This window comes from Accipiter gentilis, chromosome 29, assembly GCF_929443795.1.
Source record: "Accipiter gentilis chromosome 29, bAccGen1.1, whole genome shotgun sequence".
Taxonomy (NCBI): Eukaryota; Metazoa; Chordata; class Aves; order Accipitriformes; family Accipitridae; genus Astur; species Astur gentilis.
The window spans coordinates 10,986,605-11,005,788 of NC_064908.1; the positions used below are offsets into that span (position 1 = coordinate 10,986,605).

The 19,184-nt window shown below is 42.9% G+C and overlaps 1 protein-coding gene across 5 annotated transcripts in view; it reads left to right on the forward strand.

The window, feature by feature from the left end:
• The window catches only part of CACNA1B (calcium voltage-gated channel subunit alpha1 B), a 308,635-nt gene that overhangs the window by 172,982 nt on the left and 116,469 nt on the right, over positions 1 to 19,184 (forward strand). For all 5 annotated transcript variants that reach the window (XM_049832551.1, XM_049832549.1, XM_049832547.1 and 2 more), the window contains 4 exons: positions 6,888 to 7,000; positions 10,428 to 10,540; positions 14,626 to 14,757; positions 15,686 to 15,758. In XM_049832551.1, the coding sequence (XP_049688508.1) occupies positions 6,888 to 7,000; positions 10,428 to 10,540; positions 14,626 to 14,757; positions 15,686 to 15,758 (431 nt within the window). The remainder of the gene's footprint in view (positions 1 to 6,887; positions 7,001 to 10,427; positions 10,541 to 14,625; positions 14,758 to 15,685; positions 15,759 to 19,184) is intronic.

A 19,184-nucleotide genomic window follows, 5' to 3' on the forward strand; every position in this document is an offset into this window, starting at 1 on the left:
TCTTTCAACTCAAAAAAGAAGGCTGAGATTTCCAAACTCAGTTCTGGGAATACCTTAGGCAGTAACTTTTCTAAGAGAACATTAAGAAATCCGTGAGCCAGCAACTTCTACTTACTATTCATATGAGAGCTGGAAGGGATGTTTCTGTTAATTAGAATTAAAGGTTCACCTCTGTGTGGGAAATGTATCTGGGACAGAGGCCATAAATTAGGTTCCCAATCTTCAGCCTTAGCTGAAGACAAAAATTAGGGAAGGTTGAAATTGTGTTGTGCCTGGGATCAAGGATTGGGGTGGATCCTTCTTTCAGAAGCTTTGGATGTGTCCGTAACACCCAGTATTGTGAATTAGTTTCCAAAAAACTTGGGTAGCGTATTTTAATTTCTTGGTGCTAAGGTACTACCTAGCTAAGAACAAGTGATTCCATTTAGTTATTTTTAATGGGTAAGTCAGAAAAACACCAAGGAACAATGTGTTCTTGGGAGTTAAATCCTCAGCATCCTCCCAGCCATAGGTACTTTCCTGTGTCTCATCTACCCTTTATATATCTTTGCATCATTGCACTGCCATTTACTGTAAGACTTGAGTATGTCCCTTGTCAATAAAGAAACACCTGAGCAGGTGTTTCGCAAATCAATCTCTTAGATTCACTAAAAGACATACTAGTGGCTACACATAAACACTGTTAGAAACAACACTGTAATTGGTGAGGGCAACACAGAGCTGGGTCACAGGCAAAACCAGAATATCTGAGGAATCAGGTTTTGTGGATGTTCTTGTACAGGTATAAGCATTGGGTCTTTAAGCGGAGTGGTACAAGATTAGCCACCATGACATAGAGAATAAAAGCCAGAATGAATGGTTGTCGTGGAAATTCTAAGATACTCTAGGTAATTTTATCTTGGTTTTTTTTGTTTGGTTGGTTTTTTGGTTTGTTTTGTTTTTTCTACCCCAAAAATAGTTTTCTCCAAGACAAGAAGCAGAGGTGCTATGGGTTCATTTTGGGGAGAATTGTCTCTGGTCTGTCTTACAGCACAGTGTAACAGAAGCTCTGGGAACAAACCTTTTTTAACATGATTTTAGAACAAAGAGCTTCTGAGAATTGTCCACTGAAAAGGCTTACAAGTTCAACCTCTTAAATTACAAGAGTCCTGCACCTCCAAACGCTCCCAGCTTTTCAGGATGATGAGCTGTAGTATTATATTCATGCCTGTCTTTGCATTGGTAATGAACTAAAGGTTTCTGCCTGCTTTCCTGGGGGATGGTATAGTTTTCATACCATAATTTTTCCTACTAATCCAAAGTTTAACATTGAATGCAGGGAATATTTTACACCTTAAGATACGTGGGACTTTGCGTGGACTAACTGGTTGTTTGTTACTGCAATCACGGTAAGACTGGGCTTGGCCCCCTCACTCCTGCGTGCACTAAACTGCAGCCAGCCTGGTTAACCCTGCAGCAAATGCATTTGTGAACAAGCCCAGATGTGGTTTAGCCCTTGAGGAGTGCTCCTTGAAAGCCCTGTTCTGACCAAGATTCGTGCGCAAATCATTAGATATAGGCAGAACAAGGTATTACAAGACCAGGGAATTTTAAAGAGCTCCTGGAAATACTTGGCAAAATCCTTTAACTGTAAGTGACAGAGTTTAAAAATGGCTTTAAAGTTTATCCGTGATGAGTGAATTTCACTACAGAAGAGCAGGACTTGGCTAGTCTGATGTATAGCAAGAGAGAAGTAGCCAATTCTAATTATGTTGTTTCATGGAAGGTGCTTAGAAATGAACCGGTGAGGAGTTTTGTGAACTGTAGCAGTGGGAGAGGAGTGTGGTAAAGTCTAGGAGGATCTGCTAAACCCTGAAACTCTACCAGGCACCTCTAATTCAATTATACCTGTCCCTCCGGGGAAAAGTATAATTACATTACAAATTAATTTTACTTAAAGAACAGTTGGTAAAAGCCTATGGGTCTGCACTGATTTATTTTTCCCTTGGTCTTTACTTTTAACTTTCCTGCTGTTGAATTGTTCTGATTAGCTTTCTCCACTTGATATTCCATATTGCTGCAACTGCTTTGAAAAAAGGAACTGTAGGAGCTTTAGAAAGGGGCTTGGGATTTCTTTAGTCTTATTGAAAGAGCTGATGAGAAATTCTTTGAATTCTTGGGGTATGGTGAAGAACGGGACATACTTTATGCCCCTGTAATTATCCCCAAATTAGATCAGAGATTTTCTTTCTCTGCGTGGAAAGGGTTTCAGTGCCGCATAGCAACAGGAGTTTTCTGATACTGCACACGGACACAAGGCATGTTCTGCTTAACCGAAGCATGAACCTTCAATTAAGTAAGTTGCAGTTCCCTATAAAAGTATATATTTCATGCAGCCACCCATGATTGTCATCAGTTTGTGGTAATTTGCACCATTGCTGGCATTCTCAGAAAAAAAAAGAGACTTCTGTCAGAAGAAAACTCTGTAATCTAGCCTAGAAAATCATTGCTGACACCTAGTAGCAGCAAAGATGCATCTTCAGCTGTGAGGGCAACAAACCAACAAACTCCATAATGTGGGCACACAGGTACAGTGTTAAAGGTTTTTCAGTCAGGACTGTGCCTTTTAAAAATATATGCTGTAGCTCGAGCAGAAGTTGCAAGCCCGATGTGGAAACAGGTGAATGCATTTCCATGCCCTGTGCTGTGCAGGAGGCCAGCAGAGATGGTGGTGGTGGTCTCCTCTTCCTCTGGTTAAAGCTGTGGAAGGAGGCTGGGACCATAGCTCTCTGGCTTCCCTGGGGCAGGCTTTAGGGACCATGGTGAGAAGGTTTTGGGGTTGGATCAGTAAGGTTTCACTTGGGAGCCCTCTCATCAGGCTTCCATTCCCCTGTGGCTGCCCTTCACGAAGCAGTTCTCTCCATGTTTCTCCAGATACCACTACAGTGATCCTTAACTTACTCCTAAATTTATATCTATTTAAAAACAAGATCCAGAATGTCTCCTTTCTGATAAATACTATATTTGAAAACAGTAGTTTAGCCATTATGGCCTGAGAACATCTTCCCTATGTGCTACATGATGCTGAACCATGTGTCTGGTGCAATTAGGCTTTTTTTGATGATGTTGTGTTTGCCTTTGAAGTAGATAGCCAGTTCCCTCCAGATATAAATATACAGCATTTGCAATTGTGAGGAAAAGGCTTTCTGAAGTGAGCATATTTGTTTATGTCTGCTGAACATTTCATATCTGCTGTGTCAAAGAGAAGGAAGCTGTACTTTGCTGAGGTTCTCCTGGTTGGTGTAATGTACAAGGAGGATGAGCAGAGGAAACCTAAGTGGCAGGCTTGGCACCTGCTCCTAATGACATCGGACTTGGAGACGTGGCAGAAATGGAATTAATCCATGGGTGATTGACAAAAAAGAGCTGCTAACTATCTAATTCAAACTTATGGGGCAAAAAGATGCTAGCAAGGCCTTTGCCAATAGCACAAAGTTGAAATTAAATAAGAGTATTTGTATCAAACTTTTTTTCCTTAAATCACGTTACAAAATGCTTCTGCTTAACACAGATTAAATTACATGTGGGATCTGAATACCAGGAGGTCCAAACAATGAAATTGCATTTTCAATTATACGGGCAGGGCTATGTCAGAAGAAGTTGTGTTTCTGATCCATCTGCTGGAGAAGCTGATTCACTTTGAGTCAATTCCTTCTGCCCAAGGAGTTCACTATGTTCATATTCCCTCCGTCCCCTGTCCTCATAGCACTATGATCTGTAGCACCTGGTATCTGCTGAAATATAGCTATTGCTGCCTGTTTGAACTCCACCTAGATGGAAGTCATCAGCTGTGAAAGGACAAGTTGGTTGGTTCTTTCAAGAACAGAAGGAAGTGGTTACTTGAATGTTCTGAGTTTCTAATGTTTCCTGTTGTTTTTTTTTAAATTTATTTTTCTTTTTAATAAAATATTTCTTGATTCTATTTTACTTAGAGACAGCATTTGCTAGCTTTTTTTCCTCCTATGATATTCTGGTTTTGCATGTGTGTTTGCAGGATGTGTCAGTCCAATGATAGAACATTGAACTGGTTGATACCTGGGTTTTTTTCATGCTTCTGATGGATGGGTGACTGAACATTTATCTTTGTTTCTTTCCTCCTTTTTCTTCTTTTGAAATGATGGTAATTGTCTTGGCAAAGTGTACTGAGATCTGTTGGTGAAAATTACAGTACACCCTCCCCCCCAGTATTATTCTTATTCTGTGAAAGAATACGGAGTGTACCTGAAATGTAACTCTTAAAGGTGAGTCTGGCCGACAGAGAGGAGGATAAAAATCTCCCTGCCAGCATGAGAGATGAAGCAGGTGGAGGCTGTGCAATGCTTTCTGTAGGTCTGATCTACAACCCTTCCCTACAATTTTAAGTTTTGTCTGCTAACTGAGCAAGGCCACCGGTTTCAAAGCATTGGTTTGATATCAATCCTTGTGATAGGGAGACTTTATATTGAAGACATTCCAATAAGCACTGTCAGGCTTGCTGAGCTCTGCTGAGTGTGAAACTGAAGATGGGAGTGGTAACTGCCCAGCAAGGGAGAGACTCTTGTCAGCACAAACACTGGTGCAAGCTTTCCCTCTGGGCTAAGGACTGAAATAGGTGACAGGAGCAGCACAAATTCTTCCACACCCAGAGAAGATGCATCTGCTTTATTGGGGGAATTTTACCTTCTGTTTCTTAACTACTTCCAAAGTATGTAGGGTGCAGAATGGAAGTTCAGGATCTGGCCTGGAAGCTAGTTTAAGCTTCTGATTTACAGGGCCAGCTATTAATAATTAAGGATTTTAACATTCTTGCTAATTCACAATTGTGATCTTTTTAATTATGTGCAAGGAAATTCAATACCACTGAACACGTGGTTTTTAAAAAGTCTGTATTTTTATATTATTGGCCTTGTCAGCCATCTCATTTTATGCCTGACATTGGTTCACCTGGTCCCTTTCTCATACCCTCTGCACTTGTATAATGAAATGGATTGCCAGTGTAACTGTGGATAACTCCCTACTCTGGGGTCCCTGGTGTTGGAAACAACTGTTTGCTCACTGAGCTGTTGTGTCTGATGTCAGAAAGGAGAGAAAAGTTGTAGCATGGTGCAGGTGTGAACAAGCTTCTCCTAGCAAGTTCCAGCCTCAAAGGGAGATGGAGGTGTGCTGCTCCTCCTTGTGACCAAGCTTTCCCCTGAGCACTGAGATCCAGTGGGTGGAGCCTGCCTCTTGGTAGGAAAAAGGCTGAGAAGTCTCCAGACCTCAAACTTTGTCATCTTATTTCTCAAATGTGAACACTTTGCCTTTGATAGTCTCCTTGAATGATATTGCTCTTATGTTCAAGGAGAGTAGGTTACATGGTATAATTAATACACTCCTGGTATTTCCTCCCCTACTGCAAATGTTGGTAGAAATGTCCTTGTAGGCTCCTCACAGAAGTGCTAATAAAACCTTTCTCATCTGGTTAATGCTTCCTGGATTCCAGTTAACATGATGCCCATGATATTTCATGACTGTCTTTCATTTAAAATTTAAAACCCCTTTTTATTTTTTGATAATTGAGGCTGTATTTTTCAAGCCATTTCAAAAGACAATCAGCAATGTGAGATGGACCTGGGCCAACTGCACTCACTCAATATGAATGTGCAAGGCAGTGAAGGGAGTGAAAGCCATGTGGTTTGAAAGGACCCTCATTCCCTCCTCTCTCTTTGCCCACGTTCGTTAGCTGAAGCCCCTTATTGCAGGAGGTGTACAAAGCACCTGGGGTTCAGGATTATCCAGCTGAAATTTTCCTTGTTGCAACCTGTATCTGTTGCCCCTTGTCTGTCCCTGTGCACCTTTGAGAAAAGTTTGGCACCATCTTGTCTTTATCATTCCCAGAATCATAAAAGCGAAATTACAGAAGATGACTTTCCTGTTGCATCTGCGCTGCTACAGCATCCGAAAACCTTCTGTACTGCACTAAGCAATGTGATTAATCTCCACCCTTTGAAGTTTGATTCTTTTCCTCATCTCTCTAGAGAGAGAGGTTTGACTTATACTATTTGATTTGTTTTGGTAGTCTAGAGGGTTTTTGCCCTTTTTATGTTTGTTGCTGTTGCTTACTGGCCTCCAGATCTAAACTTGCGTGACTTAAAATGCCAAAGGCAGTGTTTTCTGTAGCTTCAAGTCCTAAAAACTTGATCTGGAAATTGCAGTCTCCAGCTATGTTCTTTCTGCCCTTTGTTTCATCATAGGTGATAAATTTTCCCATCAAAAGCTTCACAGCCTATTTGCCTGTGATATGTGAAACAGGAGGAAACAGAACTTGCTCTTCCATAATTATATGGTTATACAGGCCATAATAAAAATAAATGTGGCTATGTGCTAACAGTAGACACAACACCTCTGAATATAAGCTCTCTGAGGCAGCAGTTCTGTTGGGTATGAAGGTATTTTTATCATGAGAGGATGTTACAAAAGCTTACACTCCACTCCCAAAAGTACCCGTCTCCTGTAGGTACAGAAGTCCCAAACATACATTTGCAAAACATTATCTGTGCAATGAAATTAGACCTTTAGAAATATTAGATCCAGAGCTTTCTTTTGAAATTCCTTTACAGAGATGATGAGAATATTATTTAATGCTCATACCAGCCTTCCCACAGTACACATGAAACATTGCCTTCATAGTTCCTGAAGGTTGAATACAGCCCATGTGCCTATAGAAATAATTATGTGAAACTGTCATTGGGGTCTTGTTTGCCATTGCAAAGGGATTTCCTTCTGGCAGGAGGCAGTCTCTGTTGCAAAACCTTACTGTTGTTCCCCACATGAAGAGATCTGCCTACTAAGGTCTTGTGGACTAATTTAATCTCTTTTCCTGTTTCCAGACTTTGCAGAGTTTGTTTTTCTGGGTCTGTTCCTTACTGAGATGTCTTTGAAGATGTATGGACTAGGGCCAAGAAATTACTTTCACTCTTCATTCAACTGCTTTGACTTTGGGGTGAGTAGGCTTCAGCTGTGTGGATGAAGTGTATGGCTCTGTCGTTATTCAATGGGGTTCGGCGTTTAAGGGTGGGAATCCATGGGAAATGGTGCTGTAAGTGTAGAAGTCATTGTATAAATTAGCTGCAGTGAAACACATTAAGCTTCCCCTAGTTATCATCCTTTTTGAAGAAATGTGACAGCTGGGGATTTCATTTCCTCGGCAAGCTACAGGGTGTTCGCAGCATCAGCACCAGTAAATGCTCTGATTACTGCGAGATTCTCTCTCCCATTTAAATGAGGTGATTGAAAGACAAAAACCCCACACATCTTATTGCTCATCTCCCCTATCATCCATTTAATGGTCTTTACCTCAAGATACATTGGCAGCACTTTTCAGACATGAGTGCCCAGAAGTAGAAGTCTAAACACATGATGAGGTGACAGAAAGGCAATAGCTCACATCCTTTTATTGCAGAGGTACAGGCTCTCCCCTTCATGCTAAAACTATAGCTTTGAAATGTGAATAGTGGGGCCAGTTTTGACTCTGTCTAACGAAGAACATTGCATGCAGATATTAATGTATTCATTGAAAGCTATTAGGCTGTAATCTGTCCTCACAGAGTTTAACTCAGCTTCTCTTACCTTTAGCGTGGGCTGAGCACTGCATCCCAGAGGCAGAATCGGTCTGTAAGGTTTCTTTAACAAACCAGATACGAAGCTTGTGATACAGCCACGGGCAAGGGGAAAACAATCCAGGTCATTGTACACATCATCCAGCCCTTCTCTCCAAGATTCAGTCTATTGTTTCTAGTCTTTATCTGCCAAAATGCTGGGAGTTTCTTCTCCCCTGTGGAGCAAAATTCCCTGCTTTCAGCTGTGCTCCTGCAAGGGAGGAGGAGGAGGTATTCTTACCTTTGTTAACTGACCGCTCCTAAATCCAAGACTACAGGTAGAGCCAACTTCTCTTTTTGGCAGTGTCAGCAGGAAAGCTCAGAGCTAAATAGACTTTGAGATTAAGCCATCCAGCCCCAGAATCACCAGACTGAGGGGTTCCATCAGGCTGCACTAAGTGTGGGGGTCCCCCTTCTGGGGTGTTCATCAGAGCTGGTGGTGGCTCAGAGCATTGAAATGCATTGTGCCGCTCTTTCTGGCTGCATAGCGCAAAGGATATTGCACAGACTCTAACTGTCATGAGAGCAAACCAGAGCACAAATAACACAGATAATGTAAGATAACTGGATGTCTGCATATTCAGAGTTGGTGCCTAAACTGAGGGGCAGAGAGGGTCCCCTCAGCTGAAGGCAGCCAACCCATGGCAAGGTTTAACTACTGGCGAGATGTCCTGCAAAGGCTGGGATGAAGACTGCGCGCACAGAATACAAGGGGGCTGACACTCAGCTTTCATTAAGTTCAGTGCATGCCCAAAGACCCCAGCTTCTGTAAGCTGAGTCAAAGATGTTTGATGGCCAAGCAATATTGCCTAACTAGTCTTCTAAGGCTATCATTGCTTTGTTTGCATTGTCTAGTGACAGACAGTAGATCGATGTCCTTCACCAATGGATTTGGTGGGTTCAGAGCTGCAGCCAGCTTGCCCCCATGCTGGCTGCCAGTTTCACTGGATCATTGTATCCAGGATGCTCCTTCCACAACAAGAAGAACTTGTACCTGATGATCAGGGAGAGGTGATTTAGGAGCTTGCACTAAGCAAGAGATAAACCTACTGGGTGTCTCTGGTTTGTGTCTCTGCTTTGTGTCATGCTATGGTGAGTGCAGCACTGGCTATAAGCTTTGCTGAGTGTTTCCCAGGAGGTAAAGCTGTTGATCTGTTTCTAATTCTTCCTTCTTTAGAGAATCCACAGGGATCCTACTTCTGTCTATGTTTTTTCCTCCTCACCCACCTTCCAGCCCCCAGAATCAGTTCAGCCACTTCACCCCCACTGGAACATCGCACAGATCTGTAGTCAGTTTAGTTTGACAAACCATCAAGATGAAATGCAAAAAGTGAAACAACAAATCAGAGCAACATCAGTCTTGGGAGAAACAGTCCAGTGGGGTGTCATGTGAAACAAGCTCCCAGGAGGCCCTGCTGAGATGCCAGGAAAATTAATTATCAGTGTTACATGTGGAAGGTCTAAGGAAAGGTTTTTGCTGATTCATGAGGGATTCCCAAGAGTGATAGAGTGTGGGAGAGAAGTTTTAGTTCCTTCTTTTCCTGATGGGAGAAACTGGATGAGCAACTGTTGTGTATCTCCCTTTCCCACTGCATTTTCTTGAAGCTCAGGGTATAGCATTTCTTGCAGAGCAGCTCTAAGCAATGCTGTAGTTTTCAAAAGACATCCAGGTTTCTATTTATGAAAGGGGTTCCCAAGCTGCTGAGTCTCCCAGCACTGCTCAGGTACTCAGACAGCTCTACTGGCCCTGACTTCCCATTAACACTCCCTCTCACAACATGAAACAACTGCTCGCTGGGGTCCAGTGATAATGTGTTTATGGTGTGCTTCGCACAACCGGGGACCATGGTCCATGGGAGCTCTGAAATGCTAGGTTAATGCAAGTAATAACAGCAATTGGCAGTGAAATGCCTGTCTTCTCCTATTAACTGTGCAGTAACCTGTGTGGATATAATTGCCCTTTCCATTTGTGCTTAACCCATTACTATTTTGCTCATTTTGTAATACAGGATCGCAGGGAAGATTTCTCTATCACTTGAGATTAATTCTCTTCCAACCTTAAAGCAAGCAAACAGACAAAAAAAACCTTAAAACCCCACCTTGATTGGGGATAATTTTTCAATAACCTGAGGCTGAGGGCCTGGCAGACTACTGGATGTGCATGCTAGAGGCTTTGCAGGATCTCTTAATAGCTATTACCTTAATGGCTCTCCTAAAGACCGTCAGTTGCCAGAAGTTTCTGGTGGATCTTGCCCAGAGCTGATGCTTCACTGTTCCGCAGTGCTGTGGGTGAAGACTTTTGGTGCTTCTGATGGGAAGGGGAGGATAGAGCAGTGTTCCCCTAAGTCTTTGCAGGCTGTGCAGACCAACTGCATGAGGTGGGAAAATGAAGTGTAGGCATTTGCAGTTGAGCCAGTGTAAAAAAAAACCAAACCAAAACAAAACCAGTGTCTTTCAAAACAGGTTATTTTAATGCAGTTTGCTTGCTAGAGAAGAAAGAAACATGTTCCTATCTGTGATCTCTGATGCATCTCTCCTGCTTCTAGGTATTGTCCTATTTTAGAATGGACTGCAGAAAGTTGGAACAAGTTTTTTTAGTGCTGTTAGCTAATTCATGATTTTGCTGAAGCCTTCATAAGAAAACCATCACAGCCCAAGCTCTGATTCTTATTCTGTCCTCAGAATAGGACAGAATAAGAAGCATGCTCTCTAGAAGCATGACAAAGAACTAAGCAGAAGTTTTGCCTTATGTAAAATGGACTCTTCTTGCAGGTCATCGTGGGAAGTATATTTGAAGTTATTTGGGCTGCAGTGAAACCAGGTACCTCATTTGGCATCAGTGTATTGAGAGCACTTCGACTGCTGAGGATTTTCAAAGTAACAAAGTAAGTCCAGCTCCCTTTCCACTCACATTAGTCTTTTAGCACCATATGAAATCTGTATCACCAGCCCCACAGCAAGTAGTAGTGCTCTCCACACTTGTTTAAAAAAAAAAGGGGTGAAAACAAAAAAACAACCCCCAAAAACCCAGTACTAGCTGGCACAAAGGTCTTGTCTGTCCTAACATCTTATGTCTGCGCTGGCACTAATGGGGTATGGGAGCAGAAGAGAACTGCAGATGCAGAATTGCCCTTTCCTTGGCTGGGCAATCAGAGTTTCTGGCAGTTGAAAGTTTAGGGAGTTCCTGAGCCTGTATTTGCATCCACAAGGACTTTAAACAGCCCTTTCCCCAGCCTCATGTGCAGGTTTTTCTACCCTTGTGCAGAGCTCTCCATGAGGCTGCATGAGAGCATCTTTCTTTTCTTTGTTTTTAAGCTTGCTTAAAACAAAAATCTCGGAGGGTGATCCCTTATTTCTTGTGGTAAGAGAAAAAAGTTTCTTATTTACTTTCTAAGCCCCATCAACTGCCCACTGTCCTTATCTGCTGTTGATCTGGTGATAGCTCCATAATTATTTAGGAACTGGAAAACTGAGCTGCCCTTGTTATTGTTAGTTACTAAATCCTGGTGCCTGAACCACTGTGCTGACACGCACATAAAGTGTGTTGCTGCTGCCTGTGCTATGTGTGGTCTGGGAATGTCTGAGGTTTTCAGTCTTGACCTATGAAGTTGAGTTTTCACTAGAGTTGGGTTGCCACAGCTTTTCCATTATTTCCATGCTCATGCGTTGCATTAATGTGTGCTGGCATTAGCAAACAGCTACTGTGCAACTTGTAAATCCATCTAGAGCAATTTCTGCAGGATTTCAAAATTGTGGTGTGGAAATTGATGACGCATTTAGGTGCTCCTGCTGTAGTTTTCCACATTATTTTTTTTTTACACCATTACCTCCTCATATCTCCTCTCTTTCCATCACTCTCTTACTTGTGCTTGGCTTGAAGTAAAAAAAGAAGGAATAGCACCTCCCTCCAAAAAACCCCCAACCACCTCAAATAGATAAAGCACAGGTTGTCACATTTGAGCAAAACAGTCAGTTGAAGTAACCGGGTACTTTTGCAGCTATTCAGACACACAGGTTTTGTTAGCGCTGTAGGGTTTGCTGATTTGTATCTGCTAATCATTATGCACATCCAAGATTCGTGTGTGATACTGTGTCGTTTGTTGTATTGTGGGACAAAGGGGTTGGAAACATTAAGTTCTGAAAACATCCAGCAAAATAGGTGGGTGCCTGCCCCAGAAAATGTCACTATAGTCTACCTTTGCACTAATCTTATTTATGGAAAACTCCAGGTTTTGTAGCAAATCCATAGCAATTAATTGTCAGCAGTTAATTTTATCCAGAGCTGCTGAGATTTAGTGTATGTGATTGTGTGTTGTACTTTTGAAAAATTTTGGACATTTTTGTGAGTTAGAATGATCTTTTTGTGAGTTTTGACTATTCAGGATTTTAGCCAACACAATAAAGGGATGAAGCCTGAGATTTAACTTAACAAAGCATATTGTGGAGCAAGCAGAGTGCTCTCCCCCTTCTCAGTTCAGCAAGTGAAATTCTCACCCTACTGATGCTGAAGTTGCCTTGACCTAATTGCGTGGATTTTTCACCTGACATGACAGAAATGCATTAATTGCATTACCAGAAGCCAGGTCCCCCCCAGCTCACATGGGGGGATCTCAAGTGTGCTGGGCCACATTATCCCAGTGCTGGAGCTGCACAGCTCAGTCCTAGCATAACTCGTGGAGAGGAACCAAAGCGATGGCACCAGGCACAGATTGCTACCCACCCGCTCTCATTACAGTCTTTACTGTGCAAACATCCTGACCCTCAGTCATTTTCTTTTTTCCTCTTTTTCCATTTCTTTCATAGCATTTTTTCTCTGAAGCTTCCTGCCCTGTTTGGTTTTTTTTTATTATTTATTTTTTGCCTCTGTGTTTAACAGAAGCCAGTTGCAGTCCACCTGCTTTGAATAATCAATGGTGTAAGACCTTTTGATTCATATGTCCCAAATCAGTGTGACTGCAGAGAGCAGAGTGATGCAATAGTTAAAAAGTTAAATTACAGCTGGCCTGAAAGGTGACAGCGGGATGCGCTATGAGGGGAAGCAGCCTAAGAGGGGCTAAAATTCAGCAAGGAGGACAAGGAGAAAACAGCTTCACATGTTTTCCTCTTTGTCATAACAAAACCGGATGGGTACTGACATCTGTAGAAATGCAACTCCTCATTATATCTTGGTGCTCTGTAGTCAGGGAGGGTTTGGTGCTGAGCTATTTCAGGACAAGACAGAGCCTCCACATGTATTTTGTGTCTGGTTGAGAGGTGTGAACCCATTGCTTGTGGCAGATTTTGCCTGAAGCCATTGTGTTGAGCAGGGGAGAGCCATGCGATCAGCAAACCCTTCCTCCTTCTCCAAAGAGAGCAGCTCAGCCCCTTTTGCTTAGGGGCTAACCCTGAGTAGGTTTGGTTGCAACTTTTCAATTGAAGATATTGTCCCAAGAGGTCAAAGTTTCCCCTGAAACCTCTGTTGCTGTATTATGGGCATAACTTTTCTTGGAATGGGTGCAATGAGTGCAATGGGAGTGCAAGATCCTGCTTCTCCTGAGGTGGATGTGCCTGTATCATCCTCAGTACAGAGAAACATGGGCTGGTTCAGTCCTCCCAGCTACGCCTGGGGGAAGGAAGAGGAGGAAAATGAAGACAAAGAGAAGAGAAAAGATGTTTCTGCTCTTCTGACTCAAGCTCTGAGCTTCTCTCCCCACCAGCAGATCAGAAAAATCCGTGGGCTTCCTTCTGTGGATACCCACAGCTGCACTGCAGGAAGGAGCTCAGTGCATGGATCTGTCCCCAAAACTGCCGCCGGAGGACATACATGGCAGGATGGGAGAGCATGCTGCCGTGGAGAGTCACCTCTGGATGGCAGCTCCCAGTGCCAGGCAGTGGAAATGAGAGAAGCCACTGGAGAAAACAAGAGAAAAACTTCTCCCCATGATCTCAGACTCAAAACTTTTAACAGAGGACATGTGAAATGGCTCTAAATCACTCCTTTCCTACTGCCTGCTCCAGCCCCGTTGTTCCGCATGCTGATCTGTCCAAAAGGAGATTGTCAAAGAGCTCCTCTGCTTAATAGCTCTTTCTGCATTTTCTGATTCATTAGTTTTCCTAATATAAATGCTCCCTGCCTGTTCTCAGCGGGGCAATAAAGCCAGGAAAGAGAGCTGTTTCTGAGCACCCTCCCTGGCATGCTGTCACTTGACATGCCTGCCTGCGAGTGTGCCAGGAGCCATCTCAGGGGACAGGGGAGATAATGGCAAACTAAATTCAGTATCTGGCCAGATGCGACTTGGATGGGTCAGTCAGGACTTGGGCTGAGCCATTCCCTCTTGTCATGTTGGAGTTAATGTCCCAGATTTGTTTTCATCCTCTGAGGCAGTTGCTTGGTCCTGGATGCTTAAACTGTGTGGCTGAATCACCCCACACTGAAGGAATCGCTGTGCATGAATGTGTGTGTTAAATGTCTACAGAAATGTTTAAACATGGGAGTTTAAGTCCACTTGTGGATACTGGCATTTGGTGGGTTGGAAGGACGCACCACAAAGACATCCTGGTGGAAATGAGCTGTTTATTCCTGATTCGTGTCTTACAAAGAGAGGGCTTCACTGTCCCCATGTTCAGTGTCACCTTGGTAATACTGACACATCCCTGCTGACTGCCATGCCAGATAAGAAGGTGCAGAAAGGTTGAAATCTATACCAGGAAAAGGGTTGCTGAGAAACTAAATGGAACGCTTTCGCTGCAGATGACTATTCTGCATGGGTACACATGCACCGAGGTGACCATCTCTGCCCTCACGAGGCTATGGAGAGATTCTGCCGCTCGGTGAGATGTATTTTCCAGTCACAGAAGGGAGTTCAAAGATGCTGATATTCCTTGTCATTCTTTTCCTTCTTTATAATAAGAAAATAGATCATATTAGTTTCTCACCAAAGGCTCTTCTCCCACTCATGTTCTCTCTTGGCTGCTCTGATCTCCAATGCAGGTACTGGAATTCCCTGAGGAATCTGGTGGTCTCCCTGCTGAACTCCATGAAGTCCATCATCAGTTTGCTCTTCCTGCTGTTCCTGTTCATTGTGGTGTTTGCTTTGCTGGGCATGCAGCTCTTTGGAGGGCAGTAAGTCTAATTAATCATTGTCCTTTCAGGGGTAATCTGAAAGGAGTCACCTGGAATACCTAAGGGAGAGAGGGGCTGCAGGGCTTGAAAGATGCACGTTGTGGGTGTGGATGTCAGTCTTTCTGGGCTGCTGAAAAGTGGTCTCTGGTTTATAGGAAAATAGTTCCTGTTCTGGTGTTTTACCTGGAGCTGAATTTTTTCTAATTACCCTAATTCAAAGCTCCTTTGTCATTCTGTGGTCCCTATGTATACCCCGACCTCTGAAATAGGAGTTGGGGGGGCAGCACTTTTTCTGCTCTTAGGGGAAAGGCAAATTCTTTCCCCGATAGTCAGGGTGACAGTATATTTATGCACTTGGAATATTTTTCTGCTGGAAAACATGGTTTTGTTGAATCTTATTTTTCTCATTAGAAATGCCAGTTGTGATGAATTTTGCAGTGAGAAATATCACAATATTACCATTTAAACTCCAGCATAAATTTTGAAATGAAATAACATGGGTTTGGTGGTTTTTGGTTTGGTTGGTTTTTTTCTTTTTTCAATCAATCACTACCTTATCTTTAAAATATTAAAATGAAATGACGTACTAAGAGGTCAATTTCAATGTTGACAATTTACACTTGAGGACAAAAACTTCTTGGAATGGTTTGTTCTACAAAATGATTTGAGATTTTGATTGTTCATTTTAATTGTGGGTGAAAATTAATTTCAAAGCATCAGAATTTTCTCCAGGAATAAAATTGAGTTTCTGCTAATAGTTCTGTTAAGCATCTCCTCAGAGATGCTGTGTTGCCTGCTGTGGTTGCCTGGGGTGTAATTGCCAGGTGGAACAGATGTTGCTCTCTGACTTGGGTTACAGGGTATTATGAGACTGCATGAGAGCTGCTTGTCCCTTACTGCTCTTGTTTTTATTCTTACTTCTCTTTAGATTCAATTTCCAAGATGAAACACCAACCACGAATTTTGATACCTTCCCGGCCGCCATACTCACAGTATTCCAGGTAAAGCCGTACCTTGTCCTGGGTGAGCATTAGAAGATAAAGTCCTGTTTATGGGGTGCAAAGAGGTCCTCCCAAATCTGTGGAATTTAGGAAAGGGGAAGTCCTTCCTTCTCATATTTTGCCACAATGACCAATCAATGCATCATTAAAAATCAATGCTATGAAATTAAGGAAAAGTAGAACAAAAGATTTTTTGCTAGGAAAAAAATATTGATAAAATAGGCATTTCTGTGATGAGTTTAAAGTCTGTTCTTCTGAGGCCCCTGCCCAGGGTTGCACCCTGCAATGGCAGAACTGGTACATGCCCCGCTGCATGAATAGTCCTGTCTGAAATCCTAGACAGCGAGTGAGTGGTTGACCTGTTTCACTTTCTCCTGTCGTTGCCATAATTTAATGAGGAGAGAGGCCTGAGCTAGCTCCAGGCAGTAAGGAAATAATGTTGCATTTTGCATGGTAATAGCTCAAGACCAAGATAATGCTGGATAAGAATTACAATTGATGGGGGAGCATAGAAAGAGGCGTCAGCCTTGGGCAAATTCGTGTGATGGCAGGAAGAAGTCGCAGTTCTAGAAGATGCAATGCTCAGATTTAAGAGCCTAATTTTGCAGCTGTTCTCTGCATGCATTTTTAAAACACTTATTTCAGGTGTTTCAGGAGAGAGCTGGGGATGCTGCACCCTGCTCCATGTACAGGTAGCACTCACAGGTCTGTGGAGGACTGCCCTGCATTTAGTGTTGCCCTACACAAATTGTTGATGTGGGCTCAAGCTGAGACTTGACCCTGGATCTGAACTTTTGTAGATCTCAGCAAGGCTTGGCTTATGTATTTCAGTGTCATGTCCCAAAAAGGGAGGGGGGGAAGTGTTGATGACAATTTTCAGATTAAAACAGAAAAAGAGTCTAAACCAAAGTATGTCCTGTAACCTCTGCATAAGCAGCTTCGTATGGGTATTGCTTGTCTCCAGATGTGAAGCAGGTTCAGTAGTACTTACGTCGCAGGATATTGCAAATCATGGTAGATTAATATTTGCATAGTATTTTAGTACTCATCAAAGAAAGGGCTTAAAGCAACATAAAGGTATTGCTACAGAGCCGGAACTGAGCCCGAGTCAGGCTCCGGATATGAGCATCTGGAAATTTTGATGTTATTTTCTTTGGGACTATAGCTGTCTTTTGAGAATACTTAGCTGAAATATTTTCTTTCTATTCCTGAGATAAATATCCCTGTAACATAGCGGCTGTGGGATGAAGGAAAACACTGTTGATTTTATGACATTTGTCTAGGACATCAGACCGAATTAAACCCAACAAAACCCATCAGCACTGAGTTAACTCAGTGCAGCCTCGCAGAGGCATTTTGATAACCTCTGCTCCCAGTCAGTCCCCTCTTCTCCCCTGAATTGCAAATACTGGGTCAATGTTTCTTCAATACAGGCTTTGGATTCTCTTCTAACCTCGTCTTCCATACACTCAGGCAAGCCAGCAGGCTTGTTTCATTGCTGCTCTAATGAGCAGAGTAGCATTATTCAGTGAATGTATTTGATGTGTTGAACAAATAGACTAAAGCCAGATACACCCTGTCCATCCCTAACCCCTTTGGAAATTCTTTGTTTAAGAAGAGGTCTCAAACAAAGTCTTCTGCAGCCTGCCTTAGTCCATTTTATTTCAGCAGACCTGGCTGGATCATGGTCCTCTGTTATGTGACTCCCAGGACCTGTTTCATCCTCCTGGCAGCTGGCTGAACTCTGTCTTGGGTGCAACTGAGCCCCGCTCTCCCTAAATTCCCTTTGAAGAGTATCACATGCTTTTCTCCAGCTCCTGGCTCCCAAGAAGGTCTTTGTGAGCTGAATGCCAAGCTGTATATATACAAAATACAAACACAAACTATATCTATATATATTCATATATATCTATATACACATGAAAAATAACTAATTGTGTCTCCCTATTCCAGCAATCATTGAGCTGGAAGTGTGTACAACATCCATAAGCGCAGAGACTATAAAGCAGAAAGACATGTGTTAACTATACATGCTCTGCTCCCTGAGACCTGCTACCTAAATAATTACATGCTGCTGGCTGCTAAGAAGCAGAGCACTGCTGACCACTGGAGGAGATGAGGAGTTGCAGTGGCAGGATGGGACCAAGCCTTAGCTCTGCTAATGGGTGCTGTGCTGAGGCTTGGGAAGCAGAGCTGGATTCGGTTTGATGCCCTCACTGACCTGCCTGCGAGATATGACAGTGAGCTGACGAGATTTTGCGTTTACTCAGGCCCTTCTTCAGGAAAGCATCTCACTTTCAGGACAGCCCTTTGAAATGCTGTGGTACCGTTCCTCTGCAGCTGAATGTCTCCTACTGTTAAGGTGCTCATTAATCCATTAAGATTTCACAACAGCTCTTGGTAGCTGTTTTTATTCCTCCTTCACCTGATGGCTCCTCAGCCAAGCCTAAGTATTAAATGCTGAGATGCACTGGACAAAATGTTCATTTGGGGCGGCCAAAAGCAGTTTTGGGCCCAGAGAAAACCAAAATGTTTGGGCTTCCCCTTACTCCAAAGTCCTCATTGCTTGTGCCCCTCCCTCTGCAATGCTGTCCTTTTCTCTCCTATAGCAAGAATTTCTTATAGCATCCATAAACAGACACTTTATAGAGCAGACAGACTTGTATTTACTGCATGTACTCTGCTCCTTGAGGACTGCTACCTAGCTGCTTAAGCTCCTCCAGGTGATGGGTAATGGCTCAAACAGTGGGAAGAACACCAGGTCAAAGTGTCTGTCCTCCTGCCAAGGCCTCAGAGAGCATCCTCAGCTCTGCCCATGCAGGCTGGTTATTTTAGACTTTTATCTCTCTCTAAAAGTTCCATAAACCATTTTTTTTTCCCCTTTAAGTTTTTATGCCACTTCTAAATTAATCCAGTTGGATTTTTGACCCAGACCCCAACCTGCTGGACTTGTTTATGTGCAGCCTGTAATTTGCGATGCCTGCGACTCCTGGTTTTCTGCAGGGCAGAGAAGTGTTCCCACTGGTTTCCCTTTCCACGAATGTTTGTGTGAACAGAAGTCACTTTATGGTTATTCCCAGAAAGCAGGAACAGTTGTGAATTCATGGAAATGATGAATGTGAACAGTGCTTTGCATAATTGAGTGCAAGAGTTGAAAGCCTAATGCCCTGGTTCGTGTTCTCTGGTGTAAATTCAGAGTGACTCCAATGGTGTGGGTTAGGCTTGGGCTCTGAATTCTGGGCTCTGAATTGAGAACAGATTCTGCATTTAGGAAACAAGTTTGTGTATGCGCTGTATGTCCTTGTGTCTAAACTTGCTCTTAGCATATTGCTGTCATCAGCATCAACCCTGCAGCAAGAAATTTTCTGTCTATTGGCAGCTGACCACTAGTCTGGAATTTGCAATTGTTTTGAGCACACTGTATGC